This window comes from Anolis sagrei, chromosome 12 (assembly GCF_037176765.1).
Source record: "Anolis sagrei isolate rAnoSag1 chromosome 12, rAnoSag1.mat, whole genome shotgun sequence".
Taxonomy (NCBI): Eukaryota; Metazoa; Chordata; class Lepidosauria; order Squamata; family Dactyloidae; genus Anolis; species Anolis sagrei.
Window position 1 is genome coordinate 20,722,829 of NC_090032.1, and position 25,891 is coordinate 20,748,719.

General features: G+C 45.8%; 1 protein-coding gene across 1 annotated transcript in view; it reads left to right on the forward strand.

Moving 5' to 3' along the window:
- Positions 1 to 25,891, forward strand: part of ATG2A (autophagy related 2A) — a 104,331-nt gene that overhangs the window by 73,793 nt on the left and 4,647 nt on the right. The window contains exons 30-40 of the mRNA XM_067472551.1: positions 1,485 to 1,687; positions 3,781 to 4,010; positions 9,084 to 9,219; positions 13,150 to 13,347; positions 13,445 to 13,546; positions 14,723 to 14,807; positions 17,741 to 17,876; positions 20,925 to 20,997; positions 24,466 to 24,548; positions 24,649 to 24,770; positions 25,712 to 25,866. Coding sequence (XP_067328652.1) covers positions 1,485 to 1,687; positions 3,781 to 4,010; positions 9,084 to 9,219; positions 13,150 to 13,347; positions 13,445 to 13,546; positions 14,723 to 14,807; positions 17,741 to 17,876; positions 20,925 to 20,997; positions 24,466 to 24,548; positions 24,649 to 24,770; positions 25,712 to 25,866 — 1,523 coding nt within the window. The remainder of the gene's footprint in view (positions 1 to 1,484; positions 1,688 to 3,780; positions 4,011 to 9,083; positions 9,220 to 13,149; positions 13,348 to 13,444; positions 13,547 to 14,722; positions 14,808 to 17,740; positions 17,877 to 20,924; positions 20,998 to 24,465; positions 24,549 to 24,648; positions 24,771 to 25,711; positions 25,867 to 25,891) is intronic.

Here is a 25,891-nt window from a genome sequence, read left to right on the forward strand (position 1 = left end):
GGTTGGACTGGATGGCCCACGAAGTCTCTTCCAACTCGATGATTCTTCTGGACCAGTCATTTCCTTAGCCAGCCTAGGTAGTACTTTTGGGGTCCTGAGAATGCTGGGCATTGTAATCCCAAATGGTTTTATTTATTTATCGTGTCAGGGGCAACCAGACCATTGTATTACATTTCTAACAGAACAAAACAAACAAACAAACAGACAAAACACAAAATTTACAAGTTTGGTAGTTGGTTAAATGTCCTTTGACCAGTCTCTGGCCCCTTGGAGTACTTCTGGTGTTGCTGCAAGAAGGTACTCCCTTGTGCATGTGGCAGAGCTCAGGGTGCATTGCAGCAGGTGGTCAGTGGTTTGCTCTTCTCCACACTCGTATGTCGTGGATTCCACTTGGTGGCCCCATTTCTTAAGATTGGCTTTGCATCTCGTGGTGCCAGAGGCACGATAATCAGCATAGATGAAGCTCTCTGTCCCTTCTGGCAGTGGCTGGTTATTTGTGTCAATGTTGAACATGGATGGAGCAAGCACGCTCCCCTGAGGCAGGCCGTTCTTCCGTTTCCGCCATCTGCTTCTCTGTCTCTGGAACTCAACAAAAAAGCTCCTGTTCGGTAGCTGATTTCCTTGAGTGGTGATGGCATGATCATTAGCATAGATGAAGCTCTGTCCCTTCTGGCAGTGGCTGGTCATTTGTGTAGATGTTGAACATGGATGGAGGAAGCACGCTCCCCTGAGGCAGGCCGTTCTTCCGTTTCCGCCATCTGCTTCTCTGTCTCTGGAACTCAACAAAAAAGCTCCTGTTCGGTAGCTGATTTCCTTGAGTGGTGATGGCATGATCATTAGCATAGATGAAGCTCTGTCCCTTCTGGCAGTGGCCGGTCATTTGTGTAGATGTTGAACATGGATGGAGCAAGCACGCTCCCCTGAGGCAGGCCGTTCTTCTGTTTCCGCCATCTGCTTCTCTGTCTCTGGAACTCAACAAAAAAGTTCCTGTTTGGTAGCTGATTTCCTTGAGTGGTGATGGCACGATCATCAGCATAGATGGAGCTCTCTGTCCTTTCTGGCAGTGGCCGGTCATTTGTGTAGATGTTGAACATGGATGGAGCGAGCACGCTCCCCTGAGGCAGGCCGTTCTGTTTCCGCCATCTGCTTCTCTGTCCCTGGAACTCAACAAAAAAGCTCCTGTTCGGTAGCTGATTTCCTTGAGTGGTGATGGCACGATCATTAGCATAGATGAAGCTCTGTCCCTTCTGGCAGTGGCTGGTCATTTTGTGTCGATGTTGAACATGGATGGAGTAAGCACGCTCCCCTGAGGCAGGCCGTTCTTCTGTTTCCGCCATCTGCTTCTCTGGCCCTGGAACTCAACAAAAAAGCTCCTGTTTTGTAGCAGGTTTCCTATGAGGCGGGTGAGATCCCAAATGGTGCCTGCCTTTCTTCCATTGGGGAGGGTCTCCCCGTGTCTCAGTGTGTCCCCTCTTATTCCTCAGGGGAGCCTGGGCTCCGGCGGCAACCCTCTCCCGTCTCGGTGTATCTTTTCCCCGGAGAGAACGGGGCCAAGGGCAAGGCTCCAGCCCCACCGCCGGCCCCAGCGGGAGAAGGACTAGACTTCAGCCCTTCAGAGGACAGCGAAGGCGAGAGCGAGGCCACCGACGACTTCTGCATCTTGGACGCCCCCGGCACCGGGATCCCGGTAAGGCCGGAGGGAGCACAGGGATGGACGGTTTTCTACTGAAATGCTGTTGGGTTTATGTTGGCCAAATAGTTTTCCCATGCCTGATATGGATTCATATAATCTATATAAATAAAAATGTTATGTGCATTTGTGGGATTGACAGAACTCAAAAACCACCGGACAAATTGACACCAAATTTGGACACAAGACACCTCTCGGGCCAACGAGTGACCATCACTCATAAAAACACTCAAAAACACAGCGGAAGAGACTTTAAAAGTCTCTTCATATACACAGACTGGGCCACAGCAACAGGGACAGCTGGTAATATAATATAATGTATTATAATATATTGTGTGTGTGTGTGTGTGGATATATATATAATATTATAATGTAATGCAATATAATACTAATATATTATAATTATATATTTTATATTACATGTAATATTACTAAATTACTAATAATATTACAATATAATGGTATAGTGCAATATAGTAATATATAATACTGATATTGTACTATACTAACAATATAATAGATTGTGTGTGTATGTGTATGTGTGTGTATGTATATATATATACATATCTTGTAAGCCGCTCTGAATCCCCTCTGGGGTGAGAAGGGTGGCATATAAATGTCATAAATAAATAAATACATCAATATAAATAAAAATGTAATGTTTGTTTGTGGGATTAACATAACTCAAAAACCACTGGACAAATTCACACAAAATTTGGGCACAAGACACCAATCAGGCCAACAAGTGACCATCACTCATAAAAACACAGAAAAACAAAGCAGAAGATATAATATAATATATTGTGTATGTGTGTGTGTGTGTGTGTGTGTGTGTGTATATATATATATACACACACACATACACAATAATATATGTGTGTATATATATTTATATATATATAATATTATAATTAATGCAATATAATACTAATATATTATAATTATATATTTTATATTACATGTAATATTACTAATAATATTACAATAAAATGGTATAGTATAATATAGTAATATGTAATACTGGCTCACTGAACGAGTGACTATTGCTCATAAAAACACTGAAAAACACAGCAGAAGATATAGTATAGTATATTGTGTATGTGTGTGTATATAATATGTGTGTATATATAATACACAATATTATATGTGTGTGTGTGTATATATATATATATATATATAGGTAAAGGTAAAGGTAGTCCCCTGACATTAAGTCCAGTCATGTCTGACTCTGGGGTGTGGTGCTCATCTCCATTTCTAAGCCAAAGAGCCAGCGTTGTCCATAGACACCTCCAAGGTCATGTGGCCGGCATGACTGCATGGAGCGCCGTTACCTTCCCGCCGGAGCGGTACCTATTGATCTACTCACATTTGCATATTTTCAAACTGCTAGGTTGGCAGAAGCTAGGGCTGACAGCGGAAGCTCACACCGCTCCCCGGAATCGAACCTGCGACCTTTTGATCAACAAGCTCAGCAGCTCAGTGCTTTAACCCACTGCGCCACCGGGGGCTCCATATATATATATATATATTACATATATATATGTATATATACATATATATAATACATATATATATATATATTATATATATATATGTATTATATATATATAATATATATATATATATATAATACATACATATATACATACATTATATATATATATAAATTATATATTATAATTATATAATATAATATAATATATAATATATATTATAATAATTATATAATATATAATATATATATTATATATATTATATATATTATATATTTATGTATATATGTGTATATATATATATATAATATTATAATTAATGCAATATAATACTAATATGATATTATAATTATATATTTTATATTACATGTAATATTACTAATAATATTACAATAAAATGGTATAGAACAATATAGTAATATGTAATACTGACTCACTGAACAAGTGACTATTGCTCATAAAAACACTGAAAAACACAACAGAAGATCTAATATAATATATTGTGTATGTGTGTGTATATAATATATCTCAGAAGTATGACATGGAATGAAAGGGCTCTTGGGGGTTTCATCGGTGGTTTGCTGTTGCCCTTTGCAGCCTCGGGACGGGGAGCCGGTGGTGACGAAGCTGCTGGAGGGTCCGGTCCGCATCCAGGAGGGACACTTTTCCCGGCCGCTGGGCAGCACCGACCTGCTGAAGGCCCCCTCCCGCTTCCCGGTGCCCGAGAGCCGGGTGATGATGCGGGAGATCTCGGTGGTCTGGCATCTCTATGGCGGCAGGGACTTTGGGACCGGCCGGTCGGGATTGGGGCATGCCCATTCGCCCAGGTGAGCGCCTTTCTTCTTATTTATTACTCGATATAATATATTATATTGTGTATGTGTATGTGGGGACCCGGCGCTGCCCGGGTTATTTGAGAAAGGAATTGTGTGCCAAGGTTGGTCTTTATTAGTTATTTATATGGTTCACAATGGTCTCAGAAAGTGAGTTCAGGTACTGCAGTCCCATCATCTGTGGTCCATCCTTCTCCAAACTGCACCAGGATGTAGAGTGGGTCATGAGGGCTCTGTATGCCAAGTTTGGTCTTAATCAGTCATTGGATGAGGGTGGCAGTGGGCTCAGAAAGTGAGTCAAAGTACTGCAAGTCCCATCATCTGTGGTCTATCCTCCTCCAAACTGCACCAGGATGTAGAGCGAGTCATGGGGGCTCTATGTGCCAAGTTTGGTCTTGATCAATCATTGGATGAGGGTCACAGCGGTCTTGGGAAGTGAGTGAAGGTACTTCAAGTCCCATCATCTGTGGTCTATCCTCCTCCAAACTGCACCAGGATGTAGAGTGGGTCATGAGGGCTCTGTATGCCAAGTTTGGTCTTGATCAGTCATTGGATGAGGGTCACAGCGGTCTTGGGAAGTGAGTGAAGGTACTTCAAGTCCCATCATCCGTGGTCCATCTTCCTCCAAACCGCACCAGGATGTAGAGTGGGTCATGAGGGCTCTGTATGCCAAGTTTGGTCTTAATCAGTCATTGGATGAGGGTGGCAGTGGGCTCAGAAAGTGAGTCAAAGTACTGCAAGTCCCATCATCTGTGGTCTATCCTCCTCCAAACTGCACCAGGATGTAGAGCGAGTCATGGGGGCTCTATGTGCCAAGTTTGGTCTTGATCAATCATTGGATGAGGGTCACAGCGGTCTTGGGAAGTGAGTGAAGGTACTTCAAGTCCCATCATCTGTGGTCTATCCTCCTCCAAACTGCACCAGGATGTAGAGTGGGTCATGAGGGCTCTGTATGCCAAGTTTGGTCTTGATCAGTCATTGGATGAGGGTCACAGCGGTCTTGGGAAGTGAGTGAAGGTACTTCAAGTCCCATCATCCGTGGTCCATCTTCCTCCAAACCGCACCAGGATGTAGAGTGGGTCATGAGGGCTCTGTATGCCAAGTTTGGTCTTGATCAGTCATTGGATGAGGGTGGCAGTGGTCTCAGAAAGTGAGTCAAGGTACTGCAAGTCCCATCATCTGTGGTCTATCCTCAGAAAGGCATTGTGTGTCAAGGTTGATCTTTATCTGTTATTTATGTGGCTCGCAGTGCTCTCAGGAAGTTAGTAAAGGTAATGCGGGTCCCATCGTCCATGATCCATCGTCCTCCAAACACCCCCAGGATGTAGAGTGGGTCATGGGGGCTCTGTGTGCCAAGTTTGGTCTTGATCAATCATTGGATGAGGGTCGCAGCGGTCTTGGGAAGTGAGTGAAGGTACTTCAAGTCCCATAATCCGTGGTCCATCTTGGGTTATGGGGGGGGGTGTCTGTGTGCCAAGTTTGGTCTTGATCAATCATTGGATGAGAGTCGCAGCGGTCTTGGGAAGTGAGTGAAGGTACTTCAAGTCCCATCATCCGTGGTCCATCTTGAGTTATTTGGGGGGGGGGGGTGTCTGTGTGCCAAGTTTGGTCTTGATCAATCATTGATGAGGGTCGCAGCGGTCTTGGGAAGTGAGTGAAGGTACTTCAAGTCCCATCATCCGTGGTCCATCTTGGTTATGGGGGGGGGGTGTCTGTGTGCCAAGTTTGGTCTTGATCAATCATTGGATGAGGGTCGTAGCGGTCTTGGGAAGTGAGTGAAGGTACTTCAAGTCCCATAATCCGTGATCCATCTTGGGTTATGGGGGGGGGGGTGTCTGTGTGCCAAGTTTGGTCTTGATCAATCATTGGATGAGGGTCGCAGCGGTCTTGGGAAGTGAGTGAAGGTACTTCAAGTCCCATCATCCGTGGTCCATCTTGGGTTATGGGGGGGGGGGTGTCTGTGTGCCAAGTTTGGTCTTGATCAATCATTGGATGAGGGTCGCAGCGGTCTTTGGGAAGTGAGTGAAGGTACTTCAAGTCCCATCATCCGTGATCCATCTTGGGTATGGGGGGGTGGTGTCTGTGTGCCAAGTTTGGTCTTGATCAATCATTGGATGAGGGAGTCGCAGCGGTCTTGGGAAGTGAGTGAAGGTACTTCAAGTCCCATCATCCGTGGTCCATCTTGGGTTATGGGGGGGGGGGTGTCTGTGTGCCAAGTTTGGTCTTGATCAATCATTGGATGAGGGTCGCAACGGTCTTGGGAAGTGAGTGAAGGTACTTCAAGTCCCATCATCCGTGGTCCATCTTGAGTTATTTGGGGGGGGGGTGTCTGTGTGCCAAGTTTGGTCTTGATCAATCATTGGATGAGGGTCGCAGCGGTCTTGGAAGTGAGTGAAGGTACTCAAGTCCCATCATCCGTGGTCCATCTTGGGTTATGGGGGGGGGGTGTCTGTGTGCCAAGTTTGGTCTTGATCAATCATTGGATGAGGGTCGTAGCGGTCTTGGGAAGTGAGTGAAGGTACTTCAAGTCCCATAATCCGTGATCCATCTTGGGTTATGGGGGGGGGGGGGTGTCTGTGTGCCAAGTTTGGTCTTGATCATCATTGGATGAGGGTCGCAGCGGTCTTGGGAAGTGAGTGAAGGTACTTCAAGTCCCATCATCCGTGATCCATCTTGGGTTCATGGGGGGGGGTGTCTGTGTGCCAAGTTTGGTCTTGATCAATCATTGGATGAGGGTCGCAGCGGTCTTGGGAAGTGAGTGAAGGTACTTCAAGTCCCATCATCCGTGGTCCATCTTGGGTTATGGGGGGGGGGGGGTGTCTGTGTGCCAAGTTTGGTCTTGATCAATCATTGGATGAGGGGTCGCAGCGGTCTTGGGAAGTGAGTGAAGGTACTTCAAGTCCCATCATCCGTGATCCATCTTGGGTTATTGGGGGGGGGGGTGTCTGTGTGCCAAGTTTGGTCTTGATCAATCATTGGATGAGGGTCGCAGCGGTCTTGGGAAGTGAGTGAAGGTACTTCAAGTCCCATCATCCGTGATCCATCTTGGGTTATGGGGGGGGGGTGTCTGTGTGCCAAGTTTGGTCTTGATCAATCATTGGATGAGGGTCGCAGCGGTCTTGGGAAGTGAGTGAAGGTACTTCAAGTCCCATCATCCGTGGTCCATCTTGGGTTATAGGGGGGGGGGTGTCTGTGTGCCAAGTTTGGTCTTGATCAATCATTGGATGAGGGTCGCAGCGGTCTTGGGAAGTGAGTGAAGGTACTTCAAGTCCCATCATCCGTGGTTCATCTTGGGTTATTGGGGGGGGTCTGTGTGCCAAGTTTGGTCTTGATCAATCATTGGATGAGGGTCGCAGCGGTCTTGGGAAGTGAGTGAAGGTACTTCAAGTCCCATCATCCGTGGTTCATCTTGGGTTATTGGGGGGTGTCTGTGTGCCAAGTTTGGTCTTGATCAATCATTGGATGAGACAAGCATCCCGAGCTCTGAGGATTACCTGGGAAGGAATCCCACTGGAGCATTGCAGCGCACCCAAATACCTGGGAGGAGTCACTCTGGACCGTGCTCTGACCTACAAGAAGCACTGCCTGAACATCAAACAAAAAGTGGGCGCTAGAAACAACATCATACGAAAGCTGACTGGCACAACCTGGGGATCACAACCAGACACAGTGAAGACATCTGCCCTTGCGCTATGCTACTCTGCTGCTGAGTATGCATGCCCAGTGTGGAACACATCTCATCACACTAAAACAGTGGATGTGGCTCTTAATGAGACATGCCGCATTATCACGGGGTGTCTGCGACCCACACCACTGGAGAAATTACACTGCTTAGCCGGTATTGCACCACCTGACATCCGCCGGGAAGTAGCAGCCAATAGTGAAAGGACCAAGGCAGAGACATCTCCAGCTCATCCCCTGTTTGGGTATCAGCCAGCACGTCAACGACTTAAATCAAGACATAGTTTTCTTAGAACTACAGAGACACTCGCTGGAACACCCCAGCAAGCGAGAGTCCAAAAGTGGCAGGCCCAAACCCAGCACCTCAATTCATGGGTGATACCAGATGAGAGACTCCCCCCTGGGCACTCAGAAGACTGGGCGACTTGGAAGGCGCTGAACAGATTGCGCTCTGGCACCACGAGATGCAGAGCCAATCTTAAGAAATGGGGCTACAGGGTGGAATCCTCGGCATGCGAGTGCGGAGAAGAACAAACCACTGACCACCTGCTGCAATGCACCCTGAGCCCTGCCACATGCACGATGGAGGACCTTCTTGCGGCAACCCCAGAGGCACTCCAAGTGGCCAGATACTGGTCAAAGGACATTTAACCAAATACCAAATTTACAAAATCTGTGTGGTTTTTTTTTCTTTTTTTTTCTTTTTCATTTTAATCTCTGTGCTTGTTTTGCTCTGTTAGAATTGTAAAACAATGGTTGCTGATGACACGAAAAAATTGGATGAGGGTCGCAGCGGTCTTGGGAAGTGAGTGAAGGTACTTCAAGTCCCATAATCCGTGGTCCGTCTTGAGTTATGGGGGGGGGGTGTGTCTGTGTGCCAAGTTTGGTCTTGATCAATCATTGGATGAGGGTTACAGTGGTCTTGGGAAGTGAGTGAAGGTACTTCAAGTCCCATCATACGTGGTCCATCTTGAGTTATTGGGGGGGGGGGGTGTCTGTGTGCCAAGTTTGGTCCAGGCCCATCATCCGTGGGGGTCACAGTTGTCTCTGGAAGCGGGCGAAGGTACTGCAAATCCCATCATCCATGGTCCATCCTCTCCCAAACCACACCAGGATGCATAGTGGGTCATGTGGGAGGGTCATATCTGTGTGCCAAGTTTGGTCCAGGTTGGTCCAGGTCTGTCATTGGTGGAAGTCGCAGTGGTTGAAAGTACTGTAAATGCCATCATCCATGGTCCATCCTCCCCAAACCCATTTTCTTGGCAAATAGAAAGGTTTGTGTGGTCAGTAGCTCCAAGGAATCTCCTAAAGTCAGTGTTGGTTTTTTGTCTCCCTTCTCTCTTCTGACTTGTCCTTCTCGCTCTGTCCCATCTTCCTGCGTTTCAGGGCCAAGCCGTCCCTCTCCAGCACCCGATCCTCGCCTTCCCGTTCCTCCTTCACCAACCGGCCCCAAAACACATGGCGGGCCCAAGGAGGGGCCAGCCGCGTCCATGACCTTCTGATGGAGATCCAGCTGACCAAGGTGAGCCACGGCCAAAGCCTGAGGGCACATCGGGGAAGTTAGACCTCATTTGTGGTGGCCCCTAGCCTTGAGAATATTTTGTTGCACGATGCTGGTATGTGAAGTCAAGTTTCCAAATCACAACCTTCCCGAACCACTGCAAGCTGGATAGCAAGTGTCCCAGTCTATTTCCCAGTCTATTATTCTATTCGTGGAGTTCAGAATGCTCTTTGATTGTAGGTGAACTATACATCCCAGTAACTACAACTCGCATATGTCAAGGTCTATTTTCCCTCAAGAGCGCCCCTAGGCAAAATCAACTCTACTGCGACGGCTTACTTTGCGTAAGGGTTGAGCCTCCCCTGCCCCAACTCCATTGGTGGAGTTCAGAGTGCGCTTTGATTGTAGGTGAACTATACATCTCAGTAACTACAACTCACATATGTCAAGGTCTGTTTTTCCCCCAAGAGCGCCCCAAGAGCGCCCCTGGGCAAAATCAACTCTACTGCGACTGCTTACTTTGCGTATGGGTGGAGCCGCCCCTGCCCCAACTCCATTGGTGGAGTTCAGAGTGCGCTTTGATTGTAGGTGAACTATACATCCCAGTAACTACAACTCACATATGTCAAGGTCTATTTTCCCCCAAGAGCGCCCCAAGAGCGCCCCTGGGCAACATCAACTCTACTGCGACTGCTTACTTTGCGTATGGGTGGAGCCGCCCCTGCCCCAACTCCATTGGTGGAGTTCAGAGTGCGCTTTGATTGTAGGTGAACTATACGTCCCAGTAACTACAACTCGCATATATCAAGGTCTGTTTTTCCCCCAAGAGCGCCTCAAGAGCGCCCCTGGGCAAAATCAACTCTACTGCGACGGCTTACTTTGCATATGGGTTGAGCCGCCCCTGCCCCAACTCCATTGGTGGAGTTCAGAATGCTCTTTGATTGTAGGTGAACTATACATCCCAGTAACTACAACTCACATATGTCAAGGTCTATTTTCCCCCAAGAGCGCCACAAGAGCGCCCCTGGGCAAAATCAACTCTACTGCGACTGCTTACTTTGCGTAAGGGTTGAGCCGCCCCTGTACAAACAGGATACGCAGATCCACTTTCCTTGTCTTGTAGTTGTAAACAAAGTCAACAAATACGCATACAACATAGGCAGATACTCACACAGAGTCTCACAGGAGAGAGAAAGATGGATTCTTTCATCCCCCTATTATATGCAACATTTACAAACAGGATACGCAGATCCACTTTCCTTGTCTTGTACTTGCAAACAAAGTCAACAAATACACATACAACATAGGCAGACACTCACACTCACACATGAGAGAGAAAGATGGATTCTTCCATCCTCCTATTATATTACTGCAGGGTCCTAAGCCAGAGCCATCTCTTGGCATTCAAGTCTGAGAAGAAACGCCCAGGAATGCTAACAAACAATGCTGATAGTAATGTGCTAGCAGTAGAGAGATAGCTTGAGAATAGAGCCTGGGAATGGAGTAGTAAAGGGGGATGTGAAAGAGAAGGGCTTTCGCCTGGGGTTATTTACAATGTTTTACAACATATACAAACAGGATACGCAGATCCACTTTCTTTGTCTTGTACTTGCAAACAAACAGAGTCACCAAAGGCACACACAACATAGGCAGATAATAATAATAATAATAATAATAATAATAATAATAATTTGTTTAAAACAAATCCAAACAGGATCTTTAAAACCTTTCAAAATCTCCTTTCCTTCCACAGCACTCTAGACACTATAGAGGCCTATTAACTATTATCCTCAAAGAGATATCTTTAAACCACAAAACAGTTCCCAAACTCTTCCTTCTTTCCCCCTTTCAGAGAAACCTTTCAAAATCTCCTTTCCTTCCACAGCACTCTAGACACTATAGAGGCCTATTAACTATTATCCTCAAAGAGATATCTTTAAACCACAAAACAGTTCCCAAACTCTTCCTTCTTTCCCCCTTTCAGAGAAACCTTTCAAAATCTCCTTTCCTTCCACAGCACTCTAGACACTATAGAGGCCTATTAACTATTATCCTCAAAGAGATATCTTTAAACCACAAAACAGTTCCCAAACTCTTCCTTCTTTCCCCCCTCCAGACAAAACCTTTCAAAATCTCCTTTCCTTCCACAGCACTCTAGACACTATAGAGGCCTATTAACTATTATCCTCAAAGAGATATCTTTAAACCGCAAAAGAGTTCCCAAACTCTTCCTTCTTTCCCCCTTTCAGAGAAACCTTTCAAAATCTCCTTTCCTTCCACAGCACTCTAGACACTATAGAGGCCTATTAACTATTATCCTCAAAGAGATATCTTTAAACCGCAAAAGAGTTCCCAAACTCTTCCTTCTTTCCCCCTTTCAGAGAAACCTTTCAAAATCTCCTTTCCTTCCACAGCACTCTAGACACTATAGAGGCCTATTAACTATTATCCTCAAAGAGATATCTTTAAACCACAAAACAGTTCCCAAACTCTTCCTTCTTTCCCCCCTTCAGACAAAACCTTTCAAAATCTCCTTTCCTTCCACAGCACTCTAGACACTATAGAGGCCTATTAACTATTATCCTCAAAGAGATATCTTTAAACCACAAAACAGTTCCCAAACTCTTCCTTCTTTCCCCCTTTCAGAGAAACCTTTCAAAATCTCCTTTCCTTCCACAGCACTCTAGACACTATAGAGGCCTATTAACTATTATCCTCAAAGAGATATCTTTAAACCACAAAACAGTTCCCAAACTCTTCCTTCTTTCCCCCTTTCAGAGAAACCTTTGAAAATCTCCTTTCCTTCCACAGCACTCTAGACACTATAGAGGCCTATTAACTATTATCCTCAAAGAGATATCTTTAAACCACAAAACAGTTCCCAAACTCTTCCTTCTTTCCCCCCTCCAGACAAAACCTTTCAAAATCTCCTTTCCTTCCACAGCACTCTAGACACTATAGAGGCCTATTAACTATTATCCTCAAAGAGATATCTTTAAACCACAAAACAGTTCCCAAACTCTTCCTTCTTTCCCCCTTTCAGAGAAACCTTTGAAAATCTCCTTTCCTTCCACAGCACTCTAGACACTATAGAGGCCTATTAACTATTATCCTCAAAGAGATATCTTTAAACCACAAAACAGTTCCCAAACTCTTCCTTCTTTCCCCCCTCCAGACAAAACCTTTCAAAATCTCCTTTCCTTCCACAGCACTCTAGACACTATAGAGGCCTATTAACTATTATCCTCAAAGAGATATCTTTAAACCACAAAACAGTTCCCAAACTCTTCCTTCTTTCCCCCCTTCAGACAAAACCTTTCAAAATCTCCTTTCCTTCCACAGCACTCTAGACACTATAGAGGCCTATTAACTATTATCCTCAAAGAGATATCTTTAAACCACAAAACAGTTCCCAAACTCTTCCTTCTTTCCCCCCTTCAGAGAAACCTTTCAAAATCTCCTTTCCTTCCACAGCACTCTAGACACTATAGAGGCCTATTAACTATTATCCTCAAAGAGATATCTTTAAACCACAAAACAGTTCCCAAACTCTTCCTTCTTTCCCCCCTTCAGAGAAACCTTTCAAAATCTCCTTTCCTTCCACAGCACTCTAGACACTATAGAGGCCTATTAACTATTATCCTCAAAGAGATATCTTTAAACCACAAAACAGTTCCCAAACTCTTCCTTCTTTCCCCCCTTCAGACTCCTAGCTCCTTCTTCCCCACCAAACTCTTGACCCTTTTCTGGGCTGTATGGCCATGTTCCAGTAGCATTCTCTCCTGACATTTTGCCTGCATCCGTGGCAGGCATCCTCAGAGTTTGCGAGAATTTCATCTCAAGGAGTTGCTGTTCAGAACAGATTTAATTTGGAGGGGGACTGTATGGCCACACCTGAGCTCAGCAAGTCTGCCCATTTGTTGCAGAGGTGCTCCTTCTCCTTCTCACCAGGTGAGCTTCCAGCATGAGACGTATCCCAGTGGTGCTCCAGAGAAGCCCTCCCTGGAGATGGAGGAGCAGCCAGTGGCCCGGCAGGTCTTCATTGTCCAGGAGCTGGAGATCCGGGACCGCCTGGCCTCCTCCCAGATCAACAAGTTCCTCTACCTGTACAGCAGCGAAGGAATGCCCAGACGGGCCCACTCCAACATGGTACGGGGTGGGAGGCATCAAATATGGCCGCTGTGGGCTGGCAAGGGCACGCCTCCTTCTCAGGGTTTTTATCCCAATTGCTAATTTTCCTTCACAGCTCACCATCAAAGCCCTCCACGTCTCCCCTGAAGCCGGCCTGGGAGGTCCCGAGTGCTGCCTTCGTGTTTCACTCATGCCCTTGAGGCTCAACATTGACCAGGTAAGAAGAGCTCGGATGCAAAGACATTGCTGTTTTAGTCCAGGATATCCCGTTCTTAAAAACTTCAACGAAAAAATATTACAAAAAAGAGTACCGTATATTCCGGGGTATAAAACGACGGGGGCTATAAGACGACCCCCAATTTCAGCAGTCAAAATATAGTATTAGGGATATATTCGCCGTTCAAGACGAGTCCCCAGCCCAGCGCTTCTCACCAGCCTGGACAGGAAGAAGGGCCTCCAGGGCTCCTCCTCTGCCTCCTCCTTCTTCACTGCCTTGGCACATGGCAGCCTCCTGGTCAGGCTCCCTGTCGCTCGTCTCTTCATGGCTGCCACGCTAGTCAGGCCGTTCTCATTCTTCCTGGGCAGGTCTCGCGAGAGGCCACTCTTCTCCCGCGAGACACCGTTGTCTCGCGGGAGAAAAGGCACTTCTCGCGAGACCTGCCCGGGAAGAACGAGAACGGCCTGCACAGAAGGGCTTTCTGCGCTGGTCAGGCTGCTCGCCTTCGTCCTGTCCATCTCACGAGACCTGGAGCAGCCTCCGGGCCTCGTGCTTCAATCTCTTGTCTACTTTGAGGAACTCTGGTTTTGTTGATTTTTGTATTGCCAATTTATTTGGCTTCATGAATAGAGCGAGTGGGAGAGCAGGAGACTGAAATAAGGACAGGATGAAGAAGAAAAGGATGCTCCTGCCTCTTCACTTTGTGCTTCCTTGTGACAACTTTGTGCTTCCACTATTTTAAAGTCGATCTTTCTTTTTTTTAATTGTTCCATGTCAATGTGCATTTCTTCTTCGTGGTCTCTGTGAAATTGCACATACGGGTCTTGTGCGCAGGTGCAAGACAGCTTGGAATTCTCTATAGCTTTAAGAAACTCTTGGTGGTAGCCCCGCCCATCAAGACCCATATGTACAATTTTCACAGATGACCTCCCAAAGAAACATGGTACTGGTAAGCAACCATTGTGGGGTGCACACTCCTTCCTTGGCTTTCCTCACCCGTGTGTCCGTGGTCTTGCTTTGTGGATCTTCCTAAGTTGTAGACCCAAAAACTTGGATTTGAAGGGCTTTCTGGATTCTTCTTTGCTTATCTCTTCCAAGTACTCGCTCTTTGCAACCTGCTCTGTTAAAAGAATATGCTCTTTTGTGACTCCGTACTTCCTTTTCTTTTCACACCAGGATGCCTTGTTCTTCCTCAAGGACTTCTTCACCAGTGTGGCCGCCAGCATTAACCCGGTGGTGCCCATTGAAGCGGCTGCAGAAGGTGAGTCGCCAGCCAAAAGGTGTTTCTGAGCCACTGCCCTTAGATACAGTTCTCTAGAGTCAACTTGACCGTCAGCCATGTTGGCTAGGTCCGACGGGGGAAATAATAATAATAATAATAATAATAATAATAATATACAGTGAAAGTGTTGGAGTTCAACCTGTGATTGTGTTTCGGGATCAGGGTGCTTTGGATGTGGGAAGCAATGCCAATGGATTTCAAGATGGCGATGGTTTGGTCAACGATACTGATGCTGAGAAGGACCAGGAGACCCCTGTGCAAAGTGTAGTTTCTCATGAGAATGTCCCTGAAGGGAGTGCAACAGATAGTATACTCCCTGAATTGCTACCAGAGGGTTCCCAGGATTTGGGGCTTGAAAACAACTCGGCACCTGGCCCAGTTGCGAGACTTAATGAGCAGATAGATAGGGGAGAGGAAATTAGTCAAAACAGAAAGGCCGAACAGTGCCTTCGGCGGTCTGCCAGGCTTCAACAGAAAAGGATAAAGGGATCTCAAGTAAAGCGAAACCAATTCCTGAGTGTGTGGAATAGTTTAACGAGGAGAAGGGCATTCCATAGCTGAGGGGCCACCACTGAGAAGGCCCTGTCTCTTGTCCCCACCAAACGTGTTTGTGACGCAGGCGGGATCGAGAGCAGGGCCTCCCCGGACGATCTTAAAGTCCTAGCAGGTTCATAAGGAAAGATGCGTTCACACAGGTAAGTTGGGCCAGAACCGTTTAGGGCTTTATAGGCTGAAGCAAGCACTTTGAATAGTGCCTGGTAGCAGACTGGCACAGCAGAGGAGTTGTATGCTCCCTGAGCGTCCAACGGCTGCCGTCCGTTGGACCAATTGAAGCTTCCGGGCAGTCTTCAACCACAACCCCACGTAGAACGCATTGCAGTAGTCTATACAGGGTATAACCAGAGCGAGGACCACCATAGCCAAGTCAGACTTCCCAAGGTACGGGCTCAGCTGGTGCATAAAACTTGGGGTTATCCCGACGTTGCCTCAACTGAAGCAATAGTCTCTCACACATCATTATAAACTCTTCCCTGACTCCAAAACTGCTAGGAACGGATTCTTTCTTAGTTTCGGTTTACTATGTATCTTCTGTTGAATCCAAGCTGAGTGTCTTAATTGTTGCCCAGACTGCCTCTGTTTATTAAAACATCTCCTGCTCAAAGTCTCAATAAGTCCTTCACCTAGTAATATAATAATAATAAACTTTATTTATACCCCGCCACCATCTCCCCAGTGGGGACTCGGAGCGGCTTACATGAGGCCAAGCCCAAACAACAAAATACAATGAAATTCGACCGAAAACGCAAACAAAGCACAACATCATAATTACATAAAACATGTGAATAAATAACGATATAAAATTACAATAACATAACCACAATGACAGTGGGCGGGCTACATGTAATGATTAAAAGAAAGACACATTAAAATTGGTTAAAAACCCGGGCGAGATAAAAGAGAAACGAGTTGTTTGCAGAGGAGGACACGTTATAGCGGGGATTGTGGGATCAAACTTTCCCACAGGGGAGAGGCGGGATGTGTACTCCAATGACAGAAACGTTGAGGCTAAACAATCGTGCGGGATTGAATGCCTATTCACTAAAGGCGCAGCGGAAGAGCCAGGTTTTGAGGTTCTTTTCTAGGTTTCTAGGGTAGGGGCTTTCCTAATTTCTCCCGGTAATGAGTTCCAGAGTACATCCAAATCACCTTCATCCTGAACCGGTGCTTGGCCGCTGTGACGGTCTGGATGAGGGCGAACAAATTGAAATTGAATCCAGACAAGACAGAGGTCCTCCTGGTCAGCCGCAAGGCCGAACAGGGCATAGGGTTACAGCCTGTGTTAGATGGGGTCACACTCCCCCTGAAGACGCAGGTTCGCAGCTTGGGTGTGACCCTGGACTCATCGCTGAGCCTGGAACCCCAGGTTTCGGCGGTGACCAGGGGAGCATTTGCACAGCTAAAGCTTGTGCGCCAGCTGCGCCCGTACCTTGGGAAGTCTGACTTGGCCACGGTAGTCCACGCTCTGGTTACATCCCGATTAGACTACTGCAACGCTCTCTACGTGGGGTTGCCCTTGAAGACAGCTCGGAAGCTCCAACTAGTCCAACGCTCGGCAGCCATGATGTTAACAGGAGCGGAGCGCAGGGAGCATACAACCCCCCTGTTGCGCCAACTCCACTGGCTACCGATCTGCTACCGGGCTGAATTCAAAGTGCTGGCGTTGGCCTTTAAAGCCCTAAACGGTTCCGGCCCAAGCTACCTATCTGACCGCATCTCTGCCTATGAACCCACCAGGAGTTTGAGATCTTCCGGGGAGACCCTGCTCTCGATCCCGCCTGCTTCTCAAGCTCGGCTGGCAGGGACGAGAGATAGGGCCTTCTCGGTGGTGGCTCCTCGGCTGTGGAACGCCCTTCCTACGGACATTAGACTAGCACCATCTCTAATGGTATTCCGCAAAAAGGTGAAGACCTGGATGTTTGTGCAGGCGTTTGAGTAATTTAGTGCAATCTGGTAATGGAACATAGGAATGGAACAATGGACGACAAACCTGGACTACGCTTGGATGATGAGAAGATTGGGTACGGTTGTTTTTCGTAATAATTGTGCATTGTAATTGCTTATTGGTAATTTATGGATAATGTGTGAAGTCAATTGTTATATGTTGCATGGAACCACGGCTGTTTCTACTGTTTTTACTGTTTGTGAACCGCTGTGAGTCGCCTTCGGGCTTGAGATACAGCCGTATAGAAGCAAAGTCAATAAATAAATAAATAAATTCTCAGATAACTGACCAGGGAACAGCGGCAAAAGGTCTTTCCCAAGTCCAGGATCTTGTATGCTTTATCACAGTGGAGCTAAACACAATGCATTGCTGTCTAATTTTCTACCTGCCATTTCCTTCCCCTTGATAGGCCGTGCGGAGTCCCCTGGGAAGGAGCCCGAGGGCGCCGAGAGCGAGATGATGGCTTCGATGGAGACCACCGCCAGCGAAAACAGCTCCTTGTCCAATGCCTCCTCATCCTCATCTGACCAACCCATTTACTTCCGGTAGGAATAGCCCCGTTGGAAGGTTAAGTGGGTGTTGCAGCTCAGGATACATTCAGCTTGCTCAGAACAACACCACACTCCAAGGCTGTAGTTTTTGTAGTTTATTGAAGACCTGAGCGGGGAGCGCGGCGATCGGCGCTTCCAGGGACCCTGCCTCTCACTGACTCAATGTCGGCGCCGCAGTCGGAGAGGCCAGGGGTGGTGACGATGCCGGTCTCGTATCCTGCATGGGGCCCGGGTGCCGCGCATGCGTGGGAACGGCTAGCGCCTCATCCCGGCGCGGCAGCTCGCCTGACAGCGTGGGTAGCGTGCTCTCCGTGTGATGCCGGGGAGAAGGCTGAGCCGAGGCTGGGAGAGTGGCGGTTGATGGTCTTCCCGCCTTTTTTGAGGAGCTCTTCTCCTGGCTCCCAGCAGAACGGCCATCTTGCTCCCTTAGCTTCTTGGCCTTCTTTTTAGCCGGCCCACCGGCCTGCGCAGGCCTCTCACCAGGTAAGTTATCGGGAGCCCTGGGAGTTTTGGTAGAGATCATGGGTAACAAGGCCCTCATAAAGCGCCGCTTTCAGGCGCATCTCCCTGTTCTTCCGCTTCTGCGGGGTGAAGGCCGCACATATGCCACAAGCCTGAGAGAGGTGGCCGTCAGTCACAAGCCTGGGGTGGCCGTCAGTGTCCGGCAACATGTTCGGGCTCTTGGAACATTTCTTAAAAGGGGATGTAGCCATAACAAGCGCTGCAAGTCACCGCGGGAACGATCAATGAGATGGTCAGTGTCCAGTCCGTGGTCAAGGGGCAATCAAAGGGATGGTCAGAGTCCAGTCCGTGGTCAGGGGGCAACTGATTACCTAGAGCAGTGCAAGTCAGTCCAAAGTCATATTCAGAGGTAGTCCAACGATCTAACAAGTGTAGAGGTTCTCTAGCTGATGCCTACAACTTGGCCGAAAAAGAGAACTAGTGGCTGGCTCCGCTCAGGGGTCTTATATACCCAAGTTGGGGGAGGGCGGGGCCAGGAGGGGGTAGATTGCTTTTTGATTTCTAGAAGGTTCCGAAGCTGGGCCTGCGCAGGCGCAGGGATACCATAATGTGTGAATTCACAGGTGACTACCCAGGAAAGTACGGTTACAGGTAAGCAACCCATATTTCACCTTGCTCAGAACACCACCACACTCCAAGGCTGTCGTTTTTGTAGTTTATTGAAGAAAAAGCCAAATCATAAACATAGAAATAAGGTTGCAAAAGTTCAGTAGCCAAAACAGAGTCTTAAATGCAAAGGCAGAGTTTCCAAGAGGCAAATAACATGAAGTATAATCCACAAGCATGGGTCAAACCAGAATCCATGGCAGCATGACAAAGTCCCCAGAAGCCAAGATCAAAACCAAAGAGCCAAAAGCCGAGGCAATTCCAGAGAAGTTAACAGGGTGTAAGCAAAGTTGCACTGACAAAGGATTTGTCAGAGTGCGACAGAAGCTTAGAAGAATGGACACTTTGAGACTTCAGTAAAAGCAAACGTATAGTTTTGCTGAGTAGAGTGAATATACAGAGAAAGAGGGAGGGAGGAAAGATGGAAGGAAGGAAGGATGAAAAGGAGGAAGGGAAGGATGGAAGGAGAAAGAGAGAGAGGGAAGGAAGGGAAGACAAAAGGCAAAGGAGGAAGAGAAAGGAAAGGGAGAAGGAAGGAGAAAGAGGGAGAGAAGGAAGAAAGATCGAAAGGGTGGAAGGGAAGAAAGGAGAAAGAGAGAGGGAAGGAGGAAGAAAAAACAGGACAGGAGGGAAGGAGGAAGGAAGGATGGAAGGAGAAAGAGGGAAGGAGAAAGAGGGAAGGAGGGAGGAAAGAGGGAAAGAAGGAAAGATCAAAGGGAAAGAAGGAAGCGAGGAAAGAAGGGACAGATAAAGGAAAGAGAGAGGGAAAGAAGGAGAAAGGGAAGAAAGAAACGAAGGAGAGAAAGGGAGGGAGAGAAGACAAAAGGGAAGGAAGGGAGGAAGGAGAAGGAGAGAAGGAAGAATGAAAGGTTGGAAGGGAAGGAAGGAAGGATGGAGAAAGAGGGAAGGAGGGAGGAAAGAGGGAAAGAAGGAAAGATCAAAGGGAAAGAAGGAAGCGAGGAAAGAAGGGAAGGATAAAGGAAAGAGAGAGGGAAAGAAGGAGAAAGGGAAGAAAGAAACGAAGGAGAGAAAGGGAGGGAGAGAAGACAAAAGGGAAGGGAGGGAGGGAGGAGAAGGAGAGAAGGAAGAATGAAAGGTTGGAAGGGAAGGAAGGATGGAGAAAGAGGGAGGGAGGAAAGAGAAAGGATGAAAAGGAGGAAGGTAAGGATGGAAGGAGAAAGAGAGTTTTGACACCCACCCAAAAAGAACAGAAACAAGACAAAAGCACCGAAGTAAGAAGGACGAACGAAATCTTATCTCTGGATCCTCCCTATGTGTTCTAGGCACACTCAGGGTCACAACTCCACAGTTCATGACCCAGAGACCCTTTCAGGGTCAATACACTCTCTGCTAATGCAATCAGATTACATTTACAGGCATTACACAAAATTACATTGAAACATTCACATTATACTAATCTTACATTGACAGGATTGACTCCAATCTGAACGTCAAATATGTTTCCCTAGCATGAAAGCATTACGTTGACCTCGAACTTCCCGTTTGTTGGCAAGCCGAGCACTTCGGCGTACCCTTAATTGCAAACGGTCCTCCCTAATCAAATCCCCATCACCTTCAAGGCCGGATAACTCATTATCCTGGGACTGGTCAGCCTGGGAACCGAGAGGCATATCCGGGGTGGTCCATTATCCTCCATAGCATTTGTAACTCAGAGATGTCACCCGTAAGTTGGATTTGCCATTTGGCAGATGGGTTTTGGAGTCCTCAAGTAGCGTCATGGCCAAGAGTTGACACTTATCCATTGGAATTTGAAGCATCCCCTTGGATACTTCTTGACGTCGTCGTTCAGGACGGGAAAGAGATCTCTTGTTTTCCTCTCTTGTTTAACCATGTTATGTTGCTCTTGGAGGGGCGTTGGGTCGTAATTCTGATTTCCGTCTTCCTCTGCTGCAGGGAGTTCCGGTTCACCTCCGAAGTGCCCATCTGGCTTGACTACCACGGCAAACACGTGACCGTGGACCAAGTAGTAAGCAGCCATATTGCTTTAAGACAATGTTTCCGAACCTCCGGGGTCATGAGGGGGATGTTAGAGGGGTCACCAAAGACCACATGGACCATCTGGTCCAACACCCTGCCATGCAGGAAAAGCACAATCAAAGCAGCCCTGACAGATGGCCATTTATTATTTTATTCTATTATTGCATTTATTATTTTACTCTATTATTATTACATTTATTTTTTTCTATTATTATTACATGTATTATTTTACTCTATTTTTATTATTATTACATTTGTTGTTTTACTTTATTTTATTATTATATTTATTATTATATTATTATTATTACATTTATATTTTACTCTGTTTTTATTATTATTACATTTGTTATTTTACTCTATTATTATTACATTTATTTTTTTCTATTATTATTACATGTATTATTTTACTCTATTTTATTATTACATTTGTTATTTTACTTTATTTTATTATTATATTTATTATTATATTATTGTTACATTTATATTTTACTCTATTTTTATTATTATTACATTTGTTATTTTACTCTATTTTATTATTATATTTATTATTATATTTATTACATTTATATTTTACTCTGTTTTTATTATTGCATTTATTATTTTACTCTGTTTTATTATTATATTTATTTTTATGTTATTGTTACATTTATATTTTACTCTTATTTTTATTTTATTATTACATTTGCTATTTTACTCTATTTTATTATTATATTTATTATTATATTATTATTACATTTATATTTTACTCTATTTTTATTATTACATTTATTATTTTACTCTATTTTATTATTTTATTTATTATTATTATATTATTATTACATTTATATTTTACTCTATTTTTATTATTACATTTATTATTTTACTCTATTTTATTATTATATTTATTATTATCCATCTGTCATTCTCATGTATATATATATTTCATTTGTGGAAGTAATATAACTCAAAAACCCCTGGACGAATTGACACCGAATTTGGACACTACACCACTGTATTTTATATTTTGCCTTGGCTACCTCCTATTATTTTTTAATATTTCTTTTGCTGCCGCCAATTTGTCCAAAATGTTGTTTATTTTGAACAGGCAATTTGCGTAATGGTTTCAAATAACTTATCAGACTTTACTTCTTATAGAGGATGGTACTTATATCTTGAGTTGCTTAAAACAAAGTTTCTTAAAACAAATCCAAACAGGATCTTTAAACCTTTAAAAATCTCCTTTCCTTCCACAGCACTCTAGACACTATAGAGGCCTATTAACTATTATCCTCAAAGAGATATCTTTAAACCACAAAACAGTTCCCAAACTCTTCCTTCTTTCCCCCCTTCACACAAAATCTTTCAAAATCTCCTTTCCTTCCACAGCACTCTAGACACTATAGAGGCCTATTAACCATTATCCTCAAAGAGATATCTTTAAACCACAAAACGGTTCCCAAACTCTTCCTTCTTTCCCCCCTTCAGACAAAACCTTTAAAAATCTCCTTTCCTTCCACAGCACTCTAGACACTATAGAGGCCTGTTAACTATTATCCTCAAAGAGATATCTTTAAACTGCAAAAGAGTTCCCAAACTCTTCCTTCTTTCCCCCCTTCAGAGAAAACTTTTCAAAATCTCTTTTCCTTCCGCAGCACTCTAGACACTATAGAGGCCTACTATTATCCTCAAAGAGATATCTTTAAACCACAAAACAGTTCCCAAACTTTTCCTTCTTTCCCCCATCAGAGAAAACCTTTAAAAATCTCCTTTCCTTCCACAGCACTCTAGACACTATAGAGGCCTACTAACTATTATCCTCAAAGAGATATATTTAAACCACAAAACGGTTCCCAAACTCTTCCTTCATTCCCCCCTTCAGAGAAAACCTTTAAAAATCTCCTTTCCTTCCGCAGCACTCTAGACACTATAGAGGCCTACTAACTATTATCCTCAAAGAGATATCTTTAAACCACAAAACAGTTCCCAAACTCTTCCTTCTTTCCCCCCTTCAGACAAAACCTTTCAAAATCTCCTTTCCTTCCGCAGCACTCTAGACACTATAGAGGCCTACTAACTATTATCCTCAAAGAGATATATTTAAACTGCAAAAGAGTTCCCAAACTCTTCCTTCCTTCCCCCCTTCAGACTAGCTCCTTCTTCCCCACCAAACTCTTAACTCTTTTCTGGGCCATATGGCCATGTTCCAGGAGCATTCTCTCCTGATGTTTCGCCTGCATCTGTGGCAGGCATCCTCAGAGACTCTGAGGATGCCTGCCACAGATGCAGATGAAACGTCAGGAGAGAATGCTCCTGGAACATACAGCCTGGAAAACACACAACAGCCCAGTGATTCCGGCCATGAAAGCCTTCAACAATGCAACACAATTATTTTTACTTCCCCAATCCTTTCTTCCATTAACTTCCCCTTTAATAAATAATAATAATAAACTTTATTTATACCCCGCCACTATGTTCCCAATGGAGACTCGGAGTGGCTTACGTATTACATATTACAACAAAATAAAACCAGAGCATAAACAATAAACAACATCATCAAAGTTACATAAAGGAGAAAAAAATTATAAACACAGTCATAAAGTAACATTCCAATAAGCAGAATCACACTAACAACGGGTGGGCCACATGTACAGGAGAAAACAATTAAAAGACTCTAATGAGATAAAAATAGGAGCAAAATAATAATAATAATAATAATAATAATAATAATAATCTTTATTTCTACCCCGCCACCATCTCCCCAATGGGGACAACATAATACAGCATAAAATCAAAGCATATACAACAGGCAACAACAACATTATCAAAATGACATCAAAATAATAATAATAAAACAACAACAATAATAATAATAGTATAAAAATTCCAATAGACACAATCACAATAGTGTTGCAGGGAACACATAAAAACACACAGAGTTGTGAAGCTAATCTTCCCATTTGGAGGGCATGTATTCCAGTGGGAAGAGCGTTGAGGGATGCAGTAATGTCATGTTGTGCACCTACTCGCAAAAGGCGCAGCGGAAGAACCGGGTTTTAAGGTCCTTTTTGAATGTTTCTAGTGAAGGGGCTTTCCTGATCTCTCCAGGTAATGATTTCCAAAGTTGGGGAGCCACAGAGGAGAAGGCTCTCTCCCTTGTGCCCACAAGACGAGCTTGTGAGATTGGTAGGGGTGAAAGAAGGGCCTCCCCTAAAGATCTAAGGCTCCGGGTTGGTACGTGGAGAGAGATACGGTCACGAAGGAAGGCGGGTCCCAAACGTTTAGGGCTTTGTATGTAATAACCTGTACCTTGAATTGGGACTGGAAAATAAATGGCAGGTTGCCCCAGTTATTAATCTGGCTGCTGAACGTTGGACAAGTTGTAATTTCCGGGCCGTCTTCAAGGGTAGCCCCATGTAGAGTGCATTGCAGTAGTCCAGTCTAGAGGTAACTAAGGCCATTTTCCTTCTCCTGTCCCCAGGGCACCTTTGCGGGCATCCTGATTGGCCTGGCGCAGCTCAACTGCTCCGAGCTCAAACTGAAAAGACTCTGCTGCCGGCACGGGTAAGGGGCCCTGACTCGGAAACGTGGGTCTCGGAGTCGGAGCTTGATCTTTAGGCCGGACACCTGACGGTTGTGGGCGCTCCTGCTTGTGTTTTTCAAGGCTCCTGGGGGTGGAGAAGGTGGTGAGCTACGCCTTGACCGAGTGGCTGACGGACATCCGCAAGAACCAGCTCCCGGGCATCTTGGGCGGCGTGGGGCCCATGCATTCCGTGGTGCAGCTCTGTAAGTACCAGGTGGGAGGGTCTTCAGTCTTGCCAGCGCACAATGGTTTAACCCATTGCGCCATCGGAAGCGCAGTTCCATAGTGAATTGGATGTTTGGGTGGATGCCGTTGAGCCAGTCTAGGAACTGGTTCATTTCCTCCTCTCCGTGGTTTCCCGTCTCACTCTCTGCTTTGGATGTTTGGACGGATGCCGTTGAGCCAGTCTAGGAACTGGTTCATTTCCTCCTCTCCGTGGTTTCCCGTCTCACTCTCTGCTTTGGATGTTTGGACGGATGCCGTTGAGCCAGTCTAGGAACTGGTTCATTTCCTCTTCTCCATGGTCTCCCGTCTCACTCTCTGTTTGGACGGATGCCGTTGAGCCAGTCTAGGAACTGGTTCATTTCCTCCTCTCCGTGGTTTCCCTTCTCACTCTCTGCTTTGGATGTTTGGCTGGATGCCGTTGAGCCAGTCTAGGAACTGGTTCATTTCCTCCTCTCCGTGGTTTCCCTTCTCACTCTCTGCTTTGGATGTTTGGACGGATGCCGTTGAGCCAGTCTAGGAACTGGTTCATTTCCTCCTCTCCGTGGTTTCCCTTCTCACTCTCTGCTTTGGATGTTTGGATGGATGCCGTTGAGCCAGTCTAGGAACTGGTTCATTTCCTCCTCTCCGTGGTTTCCCGTCTCACTCTCTGCTTTGGATGTTTGGACGGATGCCGTTGAGCCAGTCTAGGAACTGGTTCATTTCCTCCTCTCCGTGGTTTCCCTTCTCACTCTCTGCTTTGGATGTTTGGACGGATGCCGTTGAGCCTGTCTAGGAACGGGTTCATTTCCTCTTCTCCATGGTCTCCCGTCTCACTCTCCGATTTGGATGTTTGGGTGGATGCCGTTGAGCCTGTCTAGGAACGGGTTCATTTCCTCTTCTCCGTGGTTCCCGGTCTCACTCTCCGCTTTCCTCCTTCCAGTCCACGGCCTCCGGGATCTCTTCTGGCTGCCAATTGAACAGTATCGCAAAGACGGACGGATCATCCGCGGGCTGCAGAGGGGCGCGGCCTCTTTCGGCACCTCCACGGCCTCGGCCGCGCTCGAGCTCAGCAACCGTCTGGTGCAAGCCATCCAGGTCTGGTTCTGCATGCGTGTCCTTC